The 17,056-nt window shown below is 32.4% G+C and overlaps 5 protein-coding genes across 9 annotated transcripts; 3 read left to right on the top strand and 2 right to left on the bottom strand.

Annotated features, from left to right (window-relative positions):
* Positions 1–21: 21 nt before the first annotated feature.
* Positions 22–6,386, top strand: LOC123708592 (adenylate kinase isoenzyme 1). 3 transcript variants are annotated; one of them, XM_045659379.1, is made up of 6 exons: positions 22–92; positions 365–530; positions 4,678–4,867; positions 5,402–5,550; positions 5,896–6,066; positions 6,247–6,386. In XM_045659379.1, the coding sequence occupies exons 2-6, from the start codon at positions 528–530 to the stop codon at positions 6,319–6,321; spliced, it is 588 nt and encodes a 195-aa protein (XP_045515335.1). In that variant the 5' UTR covers positions 22–92; positions 365–527; the 3' UTR covers positions 6,322–6,386. The 3 variants fall into 3 exon arrangements, with proteins under 3 accessions (XP_045515335.1, XP_045515333.1, XP_045515334.1); XM_045659377.1 differs by lacking the exons at positions 22–92; positions 365–530 and adding an exon at positions 2,294–2,422; XM_045659378.1 differs by lacking the exons at positions 22–92; positions 365–530 and adding an exon at positions 4,117–4,278.
* A 493-nt stretch (positions 6,387–6,879) lies between these two features.
* LOC123708590 (homeobox protein TGIF2LX-like) lies at positions 6,880–9,143 on the bottom strand. Of its 3 annotated transcripts, none has more exons than XM_045659372.1 (5): positions 8,999–9,143; positions 8,295–8,569; positions 7,928–8,155; positions 7,613–7,803; positions 6,880–7,332 (listed from the first exon to the last, which is right to left on the bottom strand). In XM_045659372.1, exons 1-5 carry the CDS (start codon positions 9,012–9,014, stop codon positions 7,164–7,166), a joined length of 879 nt encoding a protein of 292 aa, XP_045515328.1. In that variant the 5' UTR covers positions 9,015–9,143; the 3' UTR covers positions 6,880–7,163. The 3 variants fall into 3 exon arrangements, with proteins under 3 accessions (XP_045515328.1, XP_045515329.1, XP_045515330.1); XM_045659373.1 differs by having other exon boundaries at positions 7,172–7,332; positions 7,621–7,803; XM_045659374.1 differs by having other exon boundaries at positions 7,203–7,517.
* A 599-nt stretch (positions 9,144–9,742) lies between these two features.
* On the bottom strand, positions 9,743–12,604 carry LOC123708591 (adenylate kinase isoenzyme 1-like). Its single transcript, XM_045659376.1, has 5 exons — positions 12,473–12,604; positions 11,765–11,986; positions 11,101–11,259; positions 10,198–10,338; positions 9,743–9,939 (listed from the first exon to the last, which is right to left on the bottom strand). The coding sequence occupies exons 1-5, from the start codon at positions 12,503–12,505 to the stop codon at positions 9,778–9,780; spliced, it is 717 nt and encodes a 238-aa protein (XP_045515332.1). The 5' UTR covers positions 12,506–12,604; the 3' UTR covers positions 9,743–9,777.
* A 993-nt stretch (positions 12,605–13,597) lies between these two features.
* LOC123708387 lies at positions 13,598–15,209 on the top strand. The gene is made up of 3 exons (XM_045659061.1): positions 13,598–13,978; positions 14,514–14,744; positions 15,013–15,209. Exons 1-3 carry the CDS (start codon positions 13,648–13,650, stop codon positions 15,207–15,209), a joined length of 759 nt encoding a protein of 252 aa, XP_045515017.1. The 5' UTR covers positions 13,598–13,647.
* Positions 15,210–15,548: 339 nt separating this feature from the next.
* On the top strand, positions 15,549–17,031 carry LOC123708923 (calcium and integrin-binding protein 1-like). The gene is made up of 5 exons (XM_045659941.1): positions 15,549–15,743; positions 15,873–15,907; positions 15,980–16,227; positions 16,405–16,606; positions 16,811–17,031. The coding sequence occupies exons 1-5, from the start codon at positions 15,693–15,695 to the stop codon at positions 16,830–16,832; spliced, it is 558 nt and encodes a 185-aa protein (XP_045515897.1). The 5' UTR covers positions 15,549–15,692; the 3' UTR covers positions 16,833–17,031.
* The last annotated feature ends 25 nt before the right edge of the window (positions 17,032–17,056 follow it).

Below are 17,056 nucleotides of genomic sequence, written 5' to 3' on the forward strand. Positions count from 1 at the left end.
CTGCGGCCTTCGTGGTAACAACCGATATGCAACATATTAATCAGGTTATTGCAGTTTTCGAAGTATTACAGAAGAAAAATTCTTCGTTGTAGGTAAGTTTTAAGAATTTAACTCGACTATGTTTAGAGTAATAATTTCTAACTTTTAGAAAATATTAGTTTCGAATTGAGAATACCTTAGTTACCAATATAAAATTGCCATAGACTGTTATCTGTGAGTTTCTGAATACGCGATAATCGGATAAGCTATTCCATTACGCTATTAATTAGTAATTATTACCACATTGTTTTGAAAAACAAAGTTTTATTATTGTGCAATAGGAAAACAACAGAGTATAAACCTCTGACAGATACATTTTCCACAGATTACAGACAGCTGTCAATTCGCCTGAAAGTTTCCCGCGCAAAGGGTCGCGCTGTTTGGCACAGTTTTGACGACCTTGACCGCCTGATTATCTGCAGTTGCCCCACAGAGCTTGGGAAGCTCGGGTGTTCGTTATAGTCCTAGAAGGGGGATTCTGAAATAAAATGGTAAGTGAACTAATTTTTAATTCTTAGTCTATTATATGATCCTAAAAATAAAATCTATAATTATCAGCATATTGTGTAACGGAATGAAACTTAAGATAAGATTACGTCACAGACGCGTTAAGAATAGAAAATATATTTTCTAAATTAAAATATACTTTATTTTTACTCATAATTTCTTTTGTAATATTGATAATATATACGTATAGTGATCGATCCACTTATTATCAAGTTTTACTTGAACATAATATTGTTAATCAATATAACATTTTTATTATTATTGCTTTTGAAAGGTGTTTGTATCATTCGGATTTACAGTATATACTTTGATTTTAGACTATATATATATATATATATATTTTTTTTTTTATGAACAGACAATTAATTATTTTGTGTAATAAAACATACGTAGACAAACGATCTCGACAGTTGTTTTCACATCGATTTTTTACAGTTCACTTATAAAGGTCAAATGGCCTACTTAATTACAAAGAATCGTAACAAAATCCATTACTAGTGATTAAGCTCGTAGTACACACATGAACCACATTGTAACAATGATCTTTCTAAAAATAGTAGCTTTAGGTATTCTACAACCAAACGAACGATATAAGTGATCTTTAATCATGAAATATAAAAAAAGTCGTCTTAAAACCAGGTTACTGTATATTTTTTTTATATTTTATTTTAATATGATAGTATGTAGTAGGGCAATGTGCCTGGTGGGATCGATTTTTTAATCTAAGACATGCCGATTTCCTTCCAATGCATCGTACATTACCATGATGTACCATGATGATAAACTTATCATTGGTATGTTTATCAATTTCAGTACAGTTAAATAAAATGCTAATACATTACGTTTTATTATCTATGTCTAATTTACAAGATTCACCATTTCATTTACAAATAATTATGATCTATGAAAATCCTACCGTTGTTGTTTTAACTTTACTTAATAATTTTAGAAGTGGAATGAATAATTACATTTCACTCACGTGTTCTTCATCTGACGTGACTACTTTCATTCGAAATATAATTTAATTTCAATCGAGAATCGAAATATTACTTATAGGGTCAAATCGTTGACAAAAACTGATAAAATATCCGTTAATTAAAACCACTAAAGTAAAAGTTATTTGGTCTCGAACTATAATATTTATTTTTTACTATACGCTAGTTACCTACCATGACTCAAAATATCTCATTATGACGATGTAAAGTGACGTACAAATCGCACGTTTGATGGTTATTTTTCCAAAATAATCCAGTGTTATTCTTACGCGCAATAAGAACATTCGTTTAACCGCCAATTGGCAGCTTCGTGTATAGTTTAAGATACCGGGGAATTTTGCTAGGCGTGATTATCATTTAACTCCGTTAAAGTTCCGTTAAATAGTGTTATAATTCAATACAAAATTAAATCTATATAATATAAATCAGATATCTATATAATATAATAAGATAAATCTGTATAAGCCCATAATAATTTTTAAAGAAAAATCCACGAACTCAGTTTACGTGAAAGTGTTATTTTTTTATACAATACTGGACAAACGGGCCGGACGCTCAACTGGTGTTAAGAAATACTGTAATGTAACATATTTTTTCGTCATGTTCTTACTCTGTTATTTATTAAGTTAATAAAAGTAAAAACTACGATATTTGCCTTTAAATATTTTTTACATTTCCAAAAATAAACAAGTGAAGCTCTAACACACGCCAAACATTAATGTTCATTTCGCGCCAATTTTCATCTTCAGTCGTGGCCTTCTTGCTAAATGAGAAACTCTCTCAAAGACGAAACTATCACCAGTAGAATACTTTATTTTGTATTATTTTTTGTTACCACGTTTGTTGAACTGAACTATGTACACTGGAGAACATCATCTAAGGTAATTGATAATTGAACTCTAGAATATTATTTATATTTAATAATTACTATTTCAAGTGCCGACAAATTTTGTAGCCAAGAAACATCGAATAATGATAATGATTTGGTTTTTAAATCAGAAAGTTGGGCTTAACCAAAATATGAATTTTTATCCCATGATGACTGAATGAACTCGTACTAAAGGACACAATAATAATATAAGAACTAGTTTTTTTTATAATAGATGTTTTAATTATGTAGTCTTAGTAATTATCGTTAATTTTATATTAACACTATACTCCCATCCCTTTTCTATGTATGTATTGCTGTCTATTTCTACATCGTCCCTATCTTTATAGATTATTTCACTAACGTAGTGTATTACTGTACTACTTATGTTTGTATTGTATAAAATTAATAAAATCCATTATACAAATATCCTGTCATCATAGCATGACATAATGTAGAAGGAAACCCCATGACCTTTATAAATTTGGAATAAAATAATCTTTTTGACTGGCAATAACTTTGCGTAACCTGCTACACGCAATCTTGAATCTTGGAGTATCAGCTACGGCGTAGCTTGCAACCTCTACGAATTACAAGTACTAAATATTTCAACATCCCATAATGTTTAATGTATCCTCTGCAGCATAGTTTGTAACGCACATCATTCGATTTCACCGAAATAATAAATGTTGGAATGGTGGTAGTGTACACTACACTGATGTATGTAAAGTCCGATTTATTAACATTTTTTTTACATAGTTGTGATTATTTTGTCTTACGAATATTTAATAAGACTTTAAAACAATGCAATATGTACGCTCCAAAAAATATTTGGAGAAAAGCTAGACTTTGGAAAAAACCCTACGTCGGTATTTACAATAATTTTTAAATATTGTTAATATTGACAGAATTTCTGAAACACCAGCCTTAAAATATTTTGTATTTTTTTTTGTCAAAGTACATAGTAATCACTTTAAGCTATATAATATTTTACTAAGAATACTGTCGATGTCGTTTGTGATGTCAGAAAGATTTTAAAATAATCTTATTCTAAAGTCATTGGTTGTTCAGTGATGGCCGCTCCCGAAATTAAAATAGAACTGACCTTATTGTTACCACAAGGTTACTTATAAGAATTCGTTTTATTCGGATTTGTCATTGTAAATAAAAAGGCATATGTCTATCGAAATATAAGGCATTTATTCATTTCTAAGAATCCGAAATTCTCTGGTACGGAGATCACAATGTTATGTACCAAAAGTAATAGAGTATTATAATATTTATACATATTATTATTCATATTTTTTCTTTAGATTTTACTTTATTTAGTTTTAGTTATAGTTACATGTTATTTTGTTAAATAATTATGCACTTCTACTACTTTACCCTCTGTAGGTGTTTCTTCTTTTTATTCTCCCATATGAGCGTTGCCAGGAAGAAATCGCTTGTTAGCGATAAGGCCGCCCGTTGCCTAATAACTTATGTAACCAGGTTTTTTTTGTTTTTTTTTTATACGTATAATTTTGTATATTACGGTACCGAAGTGTAAATAAATATTATATTACATATGTGACATAAAAGCAAGATATAAATAAGGATAAAATTCGTAATAATTTATAAATTCTAAACCAATCTGTATAATACTTAATATGAATGTGTAGAAAACCATAGATTGCCAAAACAATGTGCCAATTTGACAAAGAAACAATAACGATCAAAATGTGACGATTATTTTGATATCCTCCTATTTTTTATTGTAAATATTATAAAATGGATGAACAGTGTTTTCCATGTGATGAGCCAAAAATTGACAAACTGCCAGCATGTCCACTTCAGTGTATGTCGCCTAAATGCAAAGCTTTTCAGAGGGTTAGTGATACAAATATATATATCAAAAGTAGCATTATTTCCTTTACTTGGTCATTAAAATGTTATATTGAATACCATTTGGGTTAATAATCTTTATCCATTAATGACCTTACCAAATACAGAAATATAATCAAAACCATTTTTTATATTTAACAAACTTCCTGTTTTTTATAGGCTTAATATTTACTTTAAGTAATTTCCCAGTATAGAAATTCTTAACATATACTATGTACGCCGTCATATCACCGAAATTAGTCAACATTTCTCACCTTCCTTTCAAATGTGGTCACGTGTGGATTTATTAAAATAGTGTAATACAATTATTTGTATAAAAAAAACAATTTGTCCCAATAACATCGAGGTCATTTGGAATTTTATCTATTTTTATTCCCGGTTCAGGCTCCAATCGATACTAGCAAGAAACCAATCGTCTGGGTGTTGGGTGGCCCTGGATCCGGTAAGGGCACACAATGCGAGAAGATTATCGCCAAGTACGGCTTCACACACTTGTCTACAGGGGACCTATTGAGGGCAGAAGTCAAATCAGGCTCCGACAGAGCCAAGTGCCTCACTGCCATTATGGAAAGGGGTGCGTCTTCCTGTATTAATTTTCAAAGATATAAAGGACCAATTGTAGTTATGTTCGAAATTTGAAAAAGAATTTGTACTATTTGTTGCTTTTTCGGAGTCAAACGTAAACCTATGTGGTGGGCTAGTTGCAAAAGTATTATACTGTGTAAAACATTATTTCAATAAGTATTGTCTTTAGTTAACATAGCTTTTACACATTGAAAGAAAACAATTTTTTAACCGGATTAAAGCTATTTGTATTATTATAAACTTATAATTATTTACATAATTTTAAATTTTCCGACGTTTCGCGTGCTTTACAGCTAATTATAAGTTTATAATAATACAAATGGATTTAATGCGGTTAAAAATTGTTTTCTTTCAATTATTTCAATTAATTACTTCATTTTTAAAAAGCTTCGCGTGTTGAAAAGCTATTATATAAGAAGAACTTTGCATTTGATTTAGCAACATTAAGCCTTATTATCTTATGTTCCGCTTGTAACATTTTAGGTATTTTTAATTCAATAATAACAGCCATTGATTTTTTTAGGTGAGCTTGTTCCCAATGACGTTGTGTTGGATCTGCTGAAGGAAGCCATAATGGCCCGCGCAGAGGAGTCAAAGGGATTCCTCATTGATGGATATCCGCGAGAAAAGTCTCAGGGCATTGCTTTCGAGAAATCTATTGCACCTGTTACTGTAAGATATTTATTTTGTCAATGTCTAGAAATTATTTGGATTAGCGATTCTTCCAGTATATAGTAGTACCGTATATACCACTGTTTTATAGATTGTGGTCTAAACCCTGACAATGTGACGATGCGGTGCTAGTGGAATTTCTCTATAAGCACAAAATATAGTAAAACGTGGGTTGTAGCGTCACTGGCACTACCAGGAACGTCATTCTTTTTATATTTTTTCCACGAGGCATTTGAAATGTTTGTAACATTCAAGAATATTTTTCTATTTTCTGTCATGTGTACGTAACGTACGTAATTAGCAGCATTTTAATATTTTTATGTTTAAAAAAAACAATTATTTTAGGTAATAATCTACTTCGAAGCATCATCAGACACGCTAACAAAGCGTCTTTTAGGACGTGCGGCGAGCTCTGGAAGAGCCGATGACAACGAGGACACCATCAAGTTAAGACTCAAGACTTTCCTCCAGAATAATGACCTGGTGCTAGCTCAGTACCCTGAGAAACTCAAGAGGGTGAGATTTTTTATAATCTGTACATCTTTGTGAACAATTTTGAATTCCTATTATTTTTTATTTCACCAGATTCGAAATTAACTCTCAATAAGCGTGATATTATTATTATTAGATCATATTTATAATTTCGATAAAAAAGCATGAAGGAAAATACATTTTTATGGTAAATTTCCTTTTCAGATAAATGCTGAAGACTCGGTAGACTCCATCTTCAGCCAAGTTCAACAGATCTTGGATCCGCTCGTTGCTGCCTAGACATTACTCACATTGTAGATATTTATTACAAAACGGCCTTTTATTAAATTATATTTCTACTGTTATATACATTTATTTTAGCACGAAGAAAACCTACGACAGAAAAAATATTAGTCTCAGAAGTAATTCAATTTTTAATAGTCTTTTGAACTTACTTTTACTAGGTTGTAAGTTAAAGTACCAGAAACACAATAATTTCAAGACAGAAATTGCTTTACATACAGATCCCGAATGGAAATTGATTTTTTTTAAATTACCTTCATTAACTGTGTTCACTTACGACTACAAAACAAAAATATCTTATCTATGCAATATCATTATGTTCACATTGCTTAAACTAAATTAAACCTAAAAGTATGTAATTGGTAATTTATGAAATAAGCATTTTCTCTTGTTCAATCTCTCGTTGACGAACAGCCACTGCAGTCTCCACAAGTAGGTACAAGCGTTTAAAATCTTCGTTCGCCCAAGACACCACCTGAGAAATAGGTTCCAGTTAAAAATGAACCTTTGTCAGGTGATGCCGGCGTTAAAACGTAAATGAAACATGTGTTTTTGAGAATCGTTTATTAAATCAAACTAAACAACTTCGACAGAACCAAAATCTTTTTATTGAAACTAAGTTACAAATTGGGTCTGCAATTCAACTTAGTTTTAACACCGACGCCATCTGCACATAATTCCTTCCACTAATCTTTATTCTTTATTAGCATAAGAGAACCTAATATCTTTCAAAAGTTTAACATTTCTATGGCGCTTATGAAATTTTGAATTGTCTGGGCCTATGATAAATGGCAACAGGTTTTTGATCTGATAAATTAAACTATACTAAATTTTAATTCCTAAGTGTGACACCACATATCAGTGGTAGCGACTTCTAGTTCCACGGCAACAGGTGGCGGTGGAGGGCTCACCTGCCGACGAGGTTGTATCGGAGTGAGCTGGGTCCAAACTGTACTCTCGCTCAGCTCTGGTACATCATCAGTAGTTACTGCCATTACTACTGGACTCCTGGTTATGGAATTGTTAACGTTTAAGAGCGAATTGTTTGAATTAAGAATAAAACACATAGTCAAGGATATTAAAACAGTTTGAAATTTCGCCTATTTCATTTAAAATTTATAACATCAAGCAATCTTCTGAGTTATTGATTATATAATAACATCCGCCGTCTCCCCATTCGCAGCGTTCACTACCTAAATATAGATGATATTATGAACAAAACATTGTTTTTAGTCAATAATTTAATTTTTTTTCTATCAAGACTCACCCTAACGGAAAAGTAACTCACTTGTCAACCTTCAAATCCCTGTCCTCGGGCCCATAACGTATTACGCTTTGCCACACTGAGGGGTCGTATTTCACCTCTTCCTCACTAATGGTACTGGAGTAGTCTTCCTCGCCATCCCCCAGCTCCGGTTCATCGCGGTATACTAAGAGACCGTCTCCATAATCGTTTGGACGACTTGGATCGATGATATTCTATAGAGTTATATTACATATTAAAATTAACGTAGTTAAAACATTGTATAATTCACTTTATGATGGAAGCGTAGGTATGGCAAATATATGTTGGCATAAAATGTAAAAGAAAAATTAGGCACACCTGAACTTCGACTCCATTCCAAGGTACCATAATATTACCAGGTGGAATGCCGAACCCCGAAGTAGAAGGATATCCTACCATGGGCCCCATGGGCCCCACAATTGGTCCCATGCTGTGAAGCTGTTTCCGACCTCTACGTGATATCGTATAGTGTAAAGGGTCATGACCTTCGCGTCTTATCATCTCGGGTAAAATACGGCGACGTGCGTTTATAAACCAGTTGCATACCTGTTACAATTACTTGGATTTAGATGTGAAATGTCTTTTTAAAGAGACTTTATCGTACTAAGTATAATTTATTTTCCGGAACTAAATTAATCATGATCTAAATCTACTGACAAACTCAATTAAAATTCAATATTCTCACCTGCAAAACTGTCAAATTGGCCTCTTGACTAAGAGCAAACTTCTCAGTATCACTTGGATACGCATTGTATCGGTGTTCATATAACCACCTCTTTAAGATACGGACAGAATTCTTTGGGAGGTTACCTCTTCTCTTCCTTACTGCCCCCACGACGATACTCTGAGGTGGATGAGGTGGGGGCAGTCGGGGCATCATCGCCAGTGGACGAACGTCCCCCCAATCATTACTAGTATCAAGGTCTTCATTAGAAGACGTTGACGGAAATCGGTCCCGTGCTACAAAGCAAATTAAATTTTAATTAATTTAAAAACATTCAAGAAAAAGTTTTATTTTAACTTGGTTAATGTATTTCATATTTCAGTAACTTGTTATATTATCCTAGTAATTTAACGAAAATGTATATATCCCGATGTAAGACGGCTTAGTACCTAATAGGTATCCTATACCTAAGTATCGTAAATCGTAACGATGCAGCTGACTTAGCAGAGATATAGTAAGGAAATTACTAAAATGATATTAAAGTTTACAAATCCTAGAACTTCACTTCACTGGCTAGTGCCAGTTTTAGTTGAAGTCATGATTTGAAGCTTTTGAAGTAAAAGATGTCTAGTTAAAGAGCGGGTAAAATATTGTCAGCGAAGTTTCAGTCATTCTTGTTTTTGTCAATGATAAAAGTTTTGTGTCAAAACTTTTACTATACTTACGCAATTTTATTTTCATAACGTTGATCACTGATTTACGCAGCGTGGCAGTTTTATTCCTAATTTATAATATTAAGAATAACTCACGGTTGATCGTGGACGCTTGAGGACTTTTTACGAACTGATTCCGTTTTTTGTTTTGAAAATCGATGCGTTTTGTGACAAATGACAACTATGCGAAAACGTTTGTCTATTTGAAATTTGGAAAAAATATTGTTAATGGCCAGTTTCTTTGATTTTTAACTAGTCAATTTTGAACAGAGTATAACATGTCGATGATGTCTTGATCGACAGGAGTTTGTGGCATATTCGTAAGCGTTGTTCACTTTACATAATTATTTTACTTTTACGCGAAACTAAAGTTACTTAAGACATTAACTATTCCGAGGTAAAAATATTTAAAAGAATATGGGGGCACTAAAATGCGTTTTATTAGTAGACAATTAATTAATAAAAAATCTTCGCAAACCAATAAAAACGCATATTAATAAATAAAGTTATTCTTAATCGTGTAAACGAGTTTTCTTCAGGTATTAAATAGTATGCTTATATATCTTTAAATTTACATGTTATGCCAAACGCGGCGAAGAAATGGAAGGCAAGAAAGTGGCTTCCTAAACACAATTTTCTCTACTAAGGACGCTTTAGCTTTTTCGTGTATCAAATCATCGCGTAGCCATTCGTCTAAATGAATAAATTTCATGTCTTATAAAGTAAAATAATGTTTTACCAAAAAAAACTAACAAAATAGATGAATACGTTTAATAAATACAACTATAAAATCACGTGGCTATTTCTACTTCCGTCTCCAAGTCTGGGCTGGTCATCACAGCGGGTGCTGATGCTGTAGTGGGGGCTTGGTTTTTCTGTGCCTTCTCTATCGTGTCCGAGAGAATTTCTTTTAATGTGTTCGCTAAAGCTTTTGGATTCCCGCTACTATCAAGCTGTGGGGGAAGAATAATAGATAAATAATAATAAACATACGCCAAATAAACATAGGCCGTCTACGGTAAATACTAATTTATTAGTGAAAAGCTCTTGAAGCCTGCAAAAATGTCTGTAGAACCTAAATCGGAAATAAAAAATAATTCAACGACGTTGTCGAAATATAAGTCCACATCAGAAAGAAAATTTTAATAGTAAATATATGACCCATAAGGAGTTTTCGCTCCTAATTCACGTAGTAAAGAGAATCTGTCTACCGTAACTACATGTCCGCCGAATCGTTTGTGAACATTTTTCACTTTATGCGCGGCTTGTTTCACAATTTGTCTTGCTGCGTTGATTTCCGACTCCGGTCGTCCCAACTCTGAAAGCTTGCTTTGCAGTCTTGCTGCTGCTAACTAGAAATGTAGAAAATCGTTAGGACTATGATTTTGCGTTCTAATATATCCTTTCATAATATTAGTGTCATTATCACAAAACATAAACAATTACGGTGATACAGATGCTTACATGAAATTATCCTTTTAATATTTTTTCTAAAAACCTAACCTGTCAGTTGGTCCTTTTTTTTCCGGTCATAACTGCTCAATCAAATTTTATATATACCATTAACATTTAAAAAAAATAAATGGCGCTACAACCTTTTTTCGTCTAGCGAGGTCTGGGCCTCAGATTTCTGTATCTGTTTCATGATCATCTGATAGGCAAGTAAGTGATCAGCCTTCTGAGCCTTACGCACGCCGTCAACTTTTTAGGCCTAAGGCAATCCGTTTTACTTCACCGTTCGAGAGAATGTTAAATGCGCACACAGGACAGTCCATTGGTGCACAGCCGGGGTTTGAACCTACGACCTCAGGGATGAGAGTCGCACGCTGAAGCCACTAGGCCAACCAACACTGCTCAATTTACATTTAACTATACTTTAATATGCAGACTTCCTTGTTTAAATAAAGAATATTGTGGAATACACAAATGGTTTCTATCTTTCTACAAATTGTTGAGCAGCTACAATATATCTTCTCTTCTTATATTACTAGTACAATTTCTTAATATTTATTTTATTTATTATCTTATAACCGGGCAAGTGGACTTCACTATATCTGATACATCCACACTATCTTACGAGTGTGTCGCTGGTAGAGAAAGTTATGAGAACCTACCTCATTGTCCACCTCCAAAGCAACAATTTTCTCGGGCCACTTGACTTGCCTATTGAAAATGCTTGACATCCTAGGATTTCTGGGGAAGCCCACCAGAATGTATCCCTTCGCATCTTGATTTAGTAGCATCGTTTCTTTTATCAAATCCACGGTTACTTGCTGTAAGGATTAGTTATATGAAACTTGAAATAGAAAATACTTTATATACTTTATATGATTATTGACACAGATATTTGCATCAATTACACTATAGACAAGGGGTTATGCCGGAGATCCTTAAAGATTTTTTGAGATGTTAGGCTCTCTTGGGTTTATTGAGTAATGTGATGAATTCCATTCATTACATTACAGCTTGTATAGTAGGTAAGTACATAGTAATATTTCGCACTGCTAAGTTTCAAGTTCAAATTAGCGATATGGCGGTCTCTTGTACATAGAAATCTGTTATTACATTTATGTACATTTCATTGTTTTTGGTGTGGTTAATTTTCGATAAATAAAAAAATTAAATATCTTTTCGATCAATTTATAACTTTGAGAAATAAAGTTTTAAAAGTCATGTGTGATCTCAACATAATAGGTCAATTATGTCAATACGGGAATGTTGCAAATTTCTATATACACCTAGCGATTAATACTCATCGGCTTTGCGAAACAAACTTACCTCAGAAATATCTTCTTGTGCCTGTAACTTATCAGAGACCATTCGCCCCCGCGCTGTGTCCTTTACAGCTTCCTCCCTAATCAGCTCACCAGGCCTTATCATCATATACCCTGTGATACTGGCCATTGTTTCAGCGACTGTCTGGTTCCCAGCACCAGGGACACCGTTCACAAATATAACAGGCAAATGTCTGATCGGAGACATGTCATAGACCAGGTCATCCTAGTATATAACAAATACTTAAGCGAATTGCGAAAATTTGTAACAAATCGTAATGTTTAGCGTATTTAATTGGTATTTAGATTTATACAATATATTTTTGACGGACACAAATTTGATATTGCGGATAGGAGTTTACGTTTATCATTATTTAACAACTTAAAACTCTTTATTTACACATTATTGTTTTGAGACTGAATCTAATGTAGAAAGTTGACCTTAAATTCCCTGTCACCTCAAGTCCTTCTAGATTATGGTAATATTAACTTTTTAAACTATACAACATTTATAATGTACAGGTAGGTTTGAACTCAAGACTGAACCAAACATTTGCTCTAGAGAAACAAAAATCTGGAGAAATAAATAAGTTTGAAAAATCCTATCTACGTATCCGTGGTTATTGTATTACCAAAATAAGCACATTAGTGAAGTAAAAGAAACTATACAAGCAAGTCTTGCTTAATATTCTAACTTAATAGAATAACTTACCTCTAAAATTCGCCTAGAATAAAAACAGCCCATATTGTTAAATAAATGTCTTATTAATGTAAATTATTTCCAATAGAATTAAAATGCATTTCCAAATGTTTGACATTAAAACCGATAGTCCTAGATTTTTGACATTATTGACACAATTGTTAAAAATAATATATCGGTCAGTTACAATTTGTAAAACTTATATAATAACCTTTTTATTCATATATTATCCCTATATAGTAATTATCTCACCTGCCCATTTCATTTGCAATATCACAAATAGAGCAGAAATTGGATTTCTGTCCATCGGAGAGACGAGTCAAGAGTCGAAATTGATAACTTTTCACTAAAATAATCGCAGCAAAATGTATGATGGTATTTTTAGTTAGTTTTGTTTTGAAATTAAAGAAAATTCCATTGATATCAACCGGAGAAAACCGGAGACTTCAACCAAAATAGAACAAATGAAATTCAGAATTCCATCAGTCTCAACTGATTTTAAGTAATTACAACCAGCACATATGGGTGTACAACGTGCCAGAGACTTGAAGGTCTTTCCGGGCTTTTTGTCATTTAACGATATATACACAATTCGAATATAATAAATCAAATTGATAGTTAAAATAAAGGAATTCATACAGAAAATATGGATTAATTCATTAAAATAAAAGCATTTTTTAAGTATTTAAAGACGATACTTTAACATATACATATCATGATTTATTTTTGGATCTGTTGCATAAACTAGTAGGAATTGTGACATAATTATTCAGCTTCAACAATATGTTGTATAACACTTTTTACTAGATTAGCCTAAAATTTTCGAGTTCGAGTTTCAATATCAAAATCTTACCCACTTTAATCATAAACTCTGAATCGTATCAAAATACAATGACAGTTAACTTTCCCTACCCTGGTGGTCTATTGAAAGTAAAATTAGAAAACGAATTAGGTACTGTGATTACAGTGTCATATTTGATAGACATTTCCGATACAAGCAATTAGATTTGTTTTCATGAATATAAACTCAGCCTTCATTTAAATAGCAGTCAGTATTTTGTGTCCAGTAGGTCTTTTCATTACTACTATGAATATAAAATAAATACTTTGACGTTATCTACAAGACTTAATGATATCTAATACAATACTAATCGCTTAATCTGTGCCAGCATTGACAATCGATATTAATGTTTAAAATACTTTCTATAACCCTCATAACAGCAATCAATGCACATTCAAGATGCTCCACCGCCACAAATGTACCAAAGTATCATTTAATTGAACCATGCCATAGATCTACACTTGGCATTGCCGCAAGAGCCAAATACTCTTCTCTAACAAGTTGTAAAAGACTTGGTATTGAGAAAAAGGCGTTGGCCTTAAATTTTAGCCCAACTTGGAACCGCTCGGAGCCGGAATACCCGTGTGAAGTGCTCAAATGTCCTGAAGCTGAAGGAGGACTCTCACTGAATAATGACACAAGATACGATTATTACAGTATCTATGCTAAGCCCATACGTATGTATGGTTTTGACTATTTGATAAGATTAGATTAAGTTAAAATCACATAGGAATATAATTATGCAGAAACAATATCTATATGGTTATCGGTAATTCGACGTATGCCGTAAGGAGGTAATAGGGGTGACTATTTTTCTCGCCCATATGCATTATGGAAAAGTGAACCATTTTGGTATTATCATTTTTTTATCTTATTTCAAAATATGACAATGCAAAAACTAATATTTTATTTAAAAAAGTATCAATTTCAATCAAAGTTTTTCGTAAAACGAAACTTGTCTTGCAGATTGTTAAAAAACCCGCTTTTTTAGCACTCCAGCAATGCATAAAAACTAATAAATTATATCAAAGAAATGGAAAAGACGAATGATTACAAAGGAAACCGGTTATTCAGGAAGAGAGCCCTGAAAAGTGAGTTGAATCCCTCTTACCTTCCACCGGGAATACGTTGAATTGCCAAAACCGTGGCTGTCCAAGCTGTGCGTCTAAACGACGTGTCCTTATATTTATATTAGAATCTCATCTGTTTTAGCTAACGTAAATGCAACTTGCGTACCAAGTATAGGCATGTTCTACCTTCTGTCTCATAAATTAAACTATACAATTGCTGACGATAAGTGCAAGAATATGAGTAGTACATTAGCTGATGTGAACAGTGAACATAGAACAGATGCTCTTGCACAGTTTCTCACTGGGACGGGAGTCGCCACTGCGTTTGTTGGCTTAAAAAAGAACCAAGAGACAAGATTTATTGATGTAAATGGTAAGATTTTACTACTTTAACTAAATTTTAGAAGCGCAAAACCTTAAAAAAGTTTTCTAAAATAGACGTTTAAATGGTTTTTTGTAACAACAACACATATCACGATAGAATAAAAAATATGTTCTAATAGTGGCTTCAAAATAAAAATATAATATTTACACTGTTTTTTACATATATTGTTATTTTCGACAATTTGAAAAATGACTTTTAGTCAAATTTTTGACGTTTAAATCTTATTCATTTACGTTAGTATTTTACCTTTCATCAGGGAATGGTCTCGATTGTACTACCTACCGCGCCTGGGCTCCGGGAAATCCGAGAAGTAATCGTTATCATAATTGCGTACTTCTCACAAAGCAGCATACTTGGCGGACAACTTCTTGCGTAAATAAACAGCAAGCCTTATGTGAACTGATTCCTCATGGCCCTTACAAGAAAGGCTCTATTTTTGAAGATAATCTCTGATTGATGTGATAGATATAAGTCTTACCATGTTTCAATTAATGTTTAGTATTTCATAATTTAAAAAAATATTCGTTCCCGCGCTGATTTTGATTTTTGTTAGTAGCTATGTCATATTTACCAACGTTTATTTAATGATGATGATATTCATTTATGCCTACTGGGAAAGGCAAGGCTTTAGTCCATACAGCCACAACCTTTATTTATCTAGTAAATGATATTTGACAACGATATGAAAACTTTGTGAGTTAAGACATTATAAATTTAACCTGTGGTACAGTAATACAGTCTATGTCATATGTCACTCGGACAAATTAAACATTGTTTATTTATATTCGTTTCTGTGATTAGGTTGGATTTACAATTTAACAACAAAGTACACTCATTAGTTAATAGTTTTATTAAAAAAATTAAATTCAAATACAGTTACGATTTTGGTTTTACATTTAAGTTATAAATACTTATTACTATAATTTCTGCATTGCAATGGGTCAAGGAAAAAGCCAATTCACGGAAGAAGAACTTCAAGATTATGAGGTATCTATTGAATAAGGTGTGCTTAATGAACAATATGCACTCAAAGTTGCTTTGCTGCTGTGCATCTAAGTTTGATTAAAAACCCTTATCATTGATGATGTTAATTCATATATTATTAATATTTTTCAGGATCTTACATATTTTACCAAATCCGAGGTTTTATAGTAAGTATAGCTGATAGCAGCTTGCATTTGAATGTTAATGTTTAAACTTATTGATATATAATTTTATTATAGTGCTCATCAGAAGTTTAAAGAATTGGCACCTGAAAAAGTGGGACATAACAAGAATGCAAAGCTTCCAATGGCTAAAATTCTACAGTATCCAGAATTACGAGTGAACCCATTTAGAGACAGAATTTGTAAGGTGTTCAGCTCAAGTAATGATGGTGACTGTACTTTTGAAGACTTTCTAGACATGATGTCTGTGTTCAGTCAGAATGCACCAAAATCTGTGAAAGCAGAACATGCATTTAGGATTTTTGGTAAACATGTTTATGCTATTTTACTCTTAAAATACACTAAAAATTTTAAAGGAAATGAAAACAAGTTAGAAAAACCTTATTAATGATACCTTTTTTAATAATCTAAAAGCATAATTAAATCTGTTCTTAATATGTAGATAAAGTATGTTAACTATAATGGATCTAATATGTTTATAGATTTTGATGGCGATGACATGATTGGTGTGTCTGATCTCAGTGAGGTGGTTGAACGGCTCTGTGGAGTAGAACTGAAACTTAGTGAATCTGAAATACAGGCATTGATCCAAAATGTATTACAAGAAGCCGATTTAGATGACGATGGAGCTCTTTCATTTGCTGAGTTTGAGCATATCATAGATAAGAGTTCAGATTTCTCCCAGTAAGTATGCATAAATATTTTACCATCTCTCATTATTCACAGCATATATACAGCCATATAAATTTGCTTCAAAATATAATAATTGCTGAATTAGTATTATTATTTTTCTTAAGCACTCTGTGCTTAATAATATTATATTCTCACCTTCAGATCTTGTTTGAAGAAATGTTGTTTTTAATTAATTAATTAACAATTTAATTTCAGTTCTTTCCGGATTCGGCTGTAATATAAGAGAAGATAAACATTTATTGTAATATTATATGAATCTCATATGAATAGATATGTCATTATGTCTTAGAATGTAATTATGAAATACCCAAGTTATGGTGAACTTTCCAATTTGGAAATCTAGAGTCTAATCATTATTGTCTTCCTATTAACAGTTATTAGAACATTTTATTATTTATTAAAAACATTTTCTTCCATTCTTTATTTTAATTATTTGATAGC

The sequence above is a fragment of the Pieris brassicae genome, chromosome 4, assembly GCF_905147105.1.
Source record: "Pieris brassicae chromosome 4, ilPieBrab1.1, whole genome shotgun sequence".
NCBI lineage: Eukaryota > Metazoa > Arthropoda > Insecta > Lepidoptera > Pieridae > Pieris > Pieris brassicae.

What these genes read in the sequence shown, in the direction of transcription:
- LOC123708592 (XM_045659377.1), top strand. Translation starts at nt 2,309, where the DNA reads ATGAGAAACTCTCTCAAAGACGAAACTATCACCAGTAGAATACTTTAT. An exon ending in ACTGGAGAACATCATCTAAG is followed by an intron (nt 2,423 to 4,677) that starts GTAATTGATAAT and finishes TTCCCGGTTCAG; the next exon opens with GCTCCAATCGATACTAGCAA. An exon ending in ACCCTGAGAAACTCAAGAGG is followed by an intron (nt 6,067 to 6,246) that starts GTGAGATTTTTT and finishes TTTCCTTTTCAG; the next exon opens with ATAAATGCTGAAGACTCGGT.
- LOC123708590 (XM_045659372.1), bottom strand. An exon ending in GGAATGGAGTCGAAGTTCAG is followed by an intron (nt 7,804 to 7,927) that starts GTGTGCCTAATT and finishes ATAACTCTATAG; the next exon opens with AATATCATCGATCCAAGTCG. An exon ending in AGGGATTTGAAGGTTGACAA is followed by an intron (nt 7,333 to 7,612) that starts GTGAGTTACTTT and finishes TTCCATAACCAG; the next exon opens with GAGTCCAGTAGTAATGGCAG.
- LOC123708591 (XM_045659376.1), bottom strand. Translation starts at nt 12,505, where the DNA reads ATGGGCTGTTTTTATTCTAGGCGAATTTTAGAG. An exon ending in ATTCTAGGCGAATTTTAGAG is followed by an intron (nt 11,987 to 12,472) that starts GTAAGTTATTCT and finishes GTTATATACTAG; the next exon opens with GATGACCTGGTCTATGACAT. An exon ending in CACAAGAAGATATTTCTGAG is followed by an intron (nt 11,260 to 11,764) that starts GTAAGTTTGTTT and finishes TAATCCTTACAG; the next exon opens with CAAGTAACCGTGGATTTGAT.
- LOC123708387 (XM_045659061.1), top strand. Translation starts at nt 13,648, where the DNA reads ATGTTTAAAATACTTTCTATAACCCTCATAACAGCAATCAATGCACAT. An exon ending in TATCTATGCTAAGCCCATAC is followed by an intron (nt 13,979 to 14,513) that starts GTATGTATGGTT and finishes CATCTGTTTTAG; the next exon opens with CTAACGTAAATGCAACTTGC. An exon ending in AAGATTTATTGATGTAAATG is followed by an intron (nt 14,745 to 15,012) that starts GTAAGATTTTAC and finishes ACCTTTCATCAG; the next exon opens with GGAATGGTCTCGATTGTACT.
- LOC123708923 (XM_045659941.1), top strand. Translation starts at nt 15,693, where the DNA reads ATGGGTCAAGGAAAAAGCCAATTCACGGAAGAAGAACTTCAAGATTAT. An exon ending in AAGAACTTCAAGATTATGAG is followed by an intron (nt 15,744 to 15,872) that starts GTATCTATTGAA and finishes AATATTTTTCAG; the next exon opens with GATCTTACATATTTTACCAA. An exon ending in ACATGCATTTAGGATTTTTG is followed by an intron (nt 16,228 to 16,404) that starts GTAAACATGTTT and finishes ATATGTTTATAG; the next exon opens with ATTTTGATGGCGATGACATG.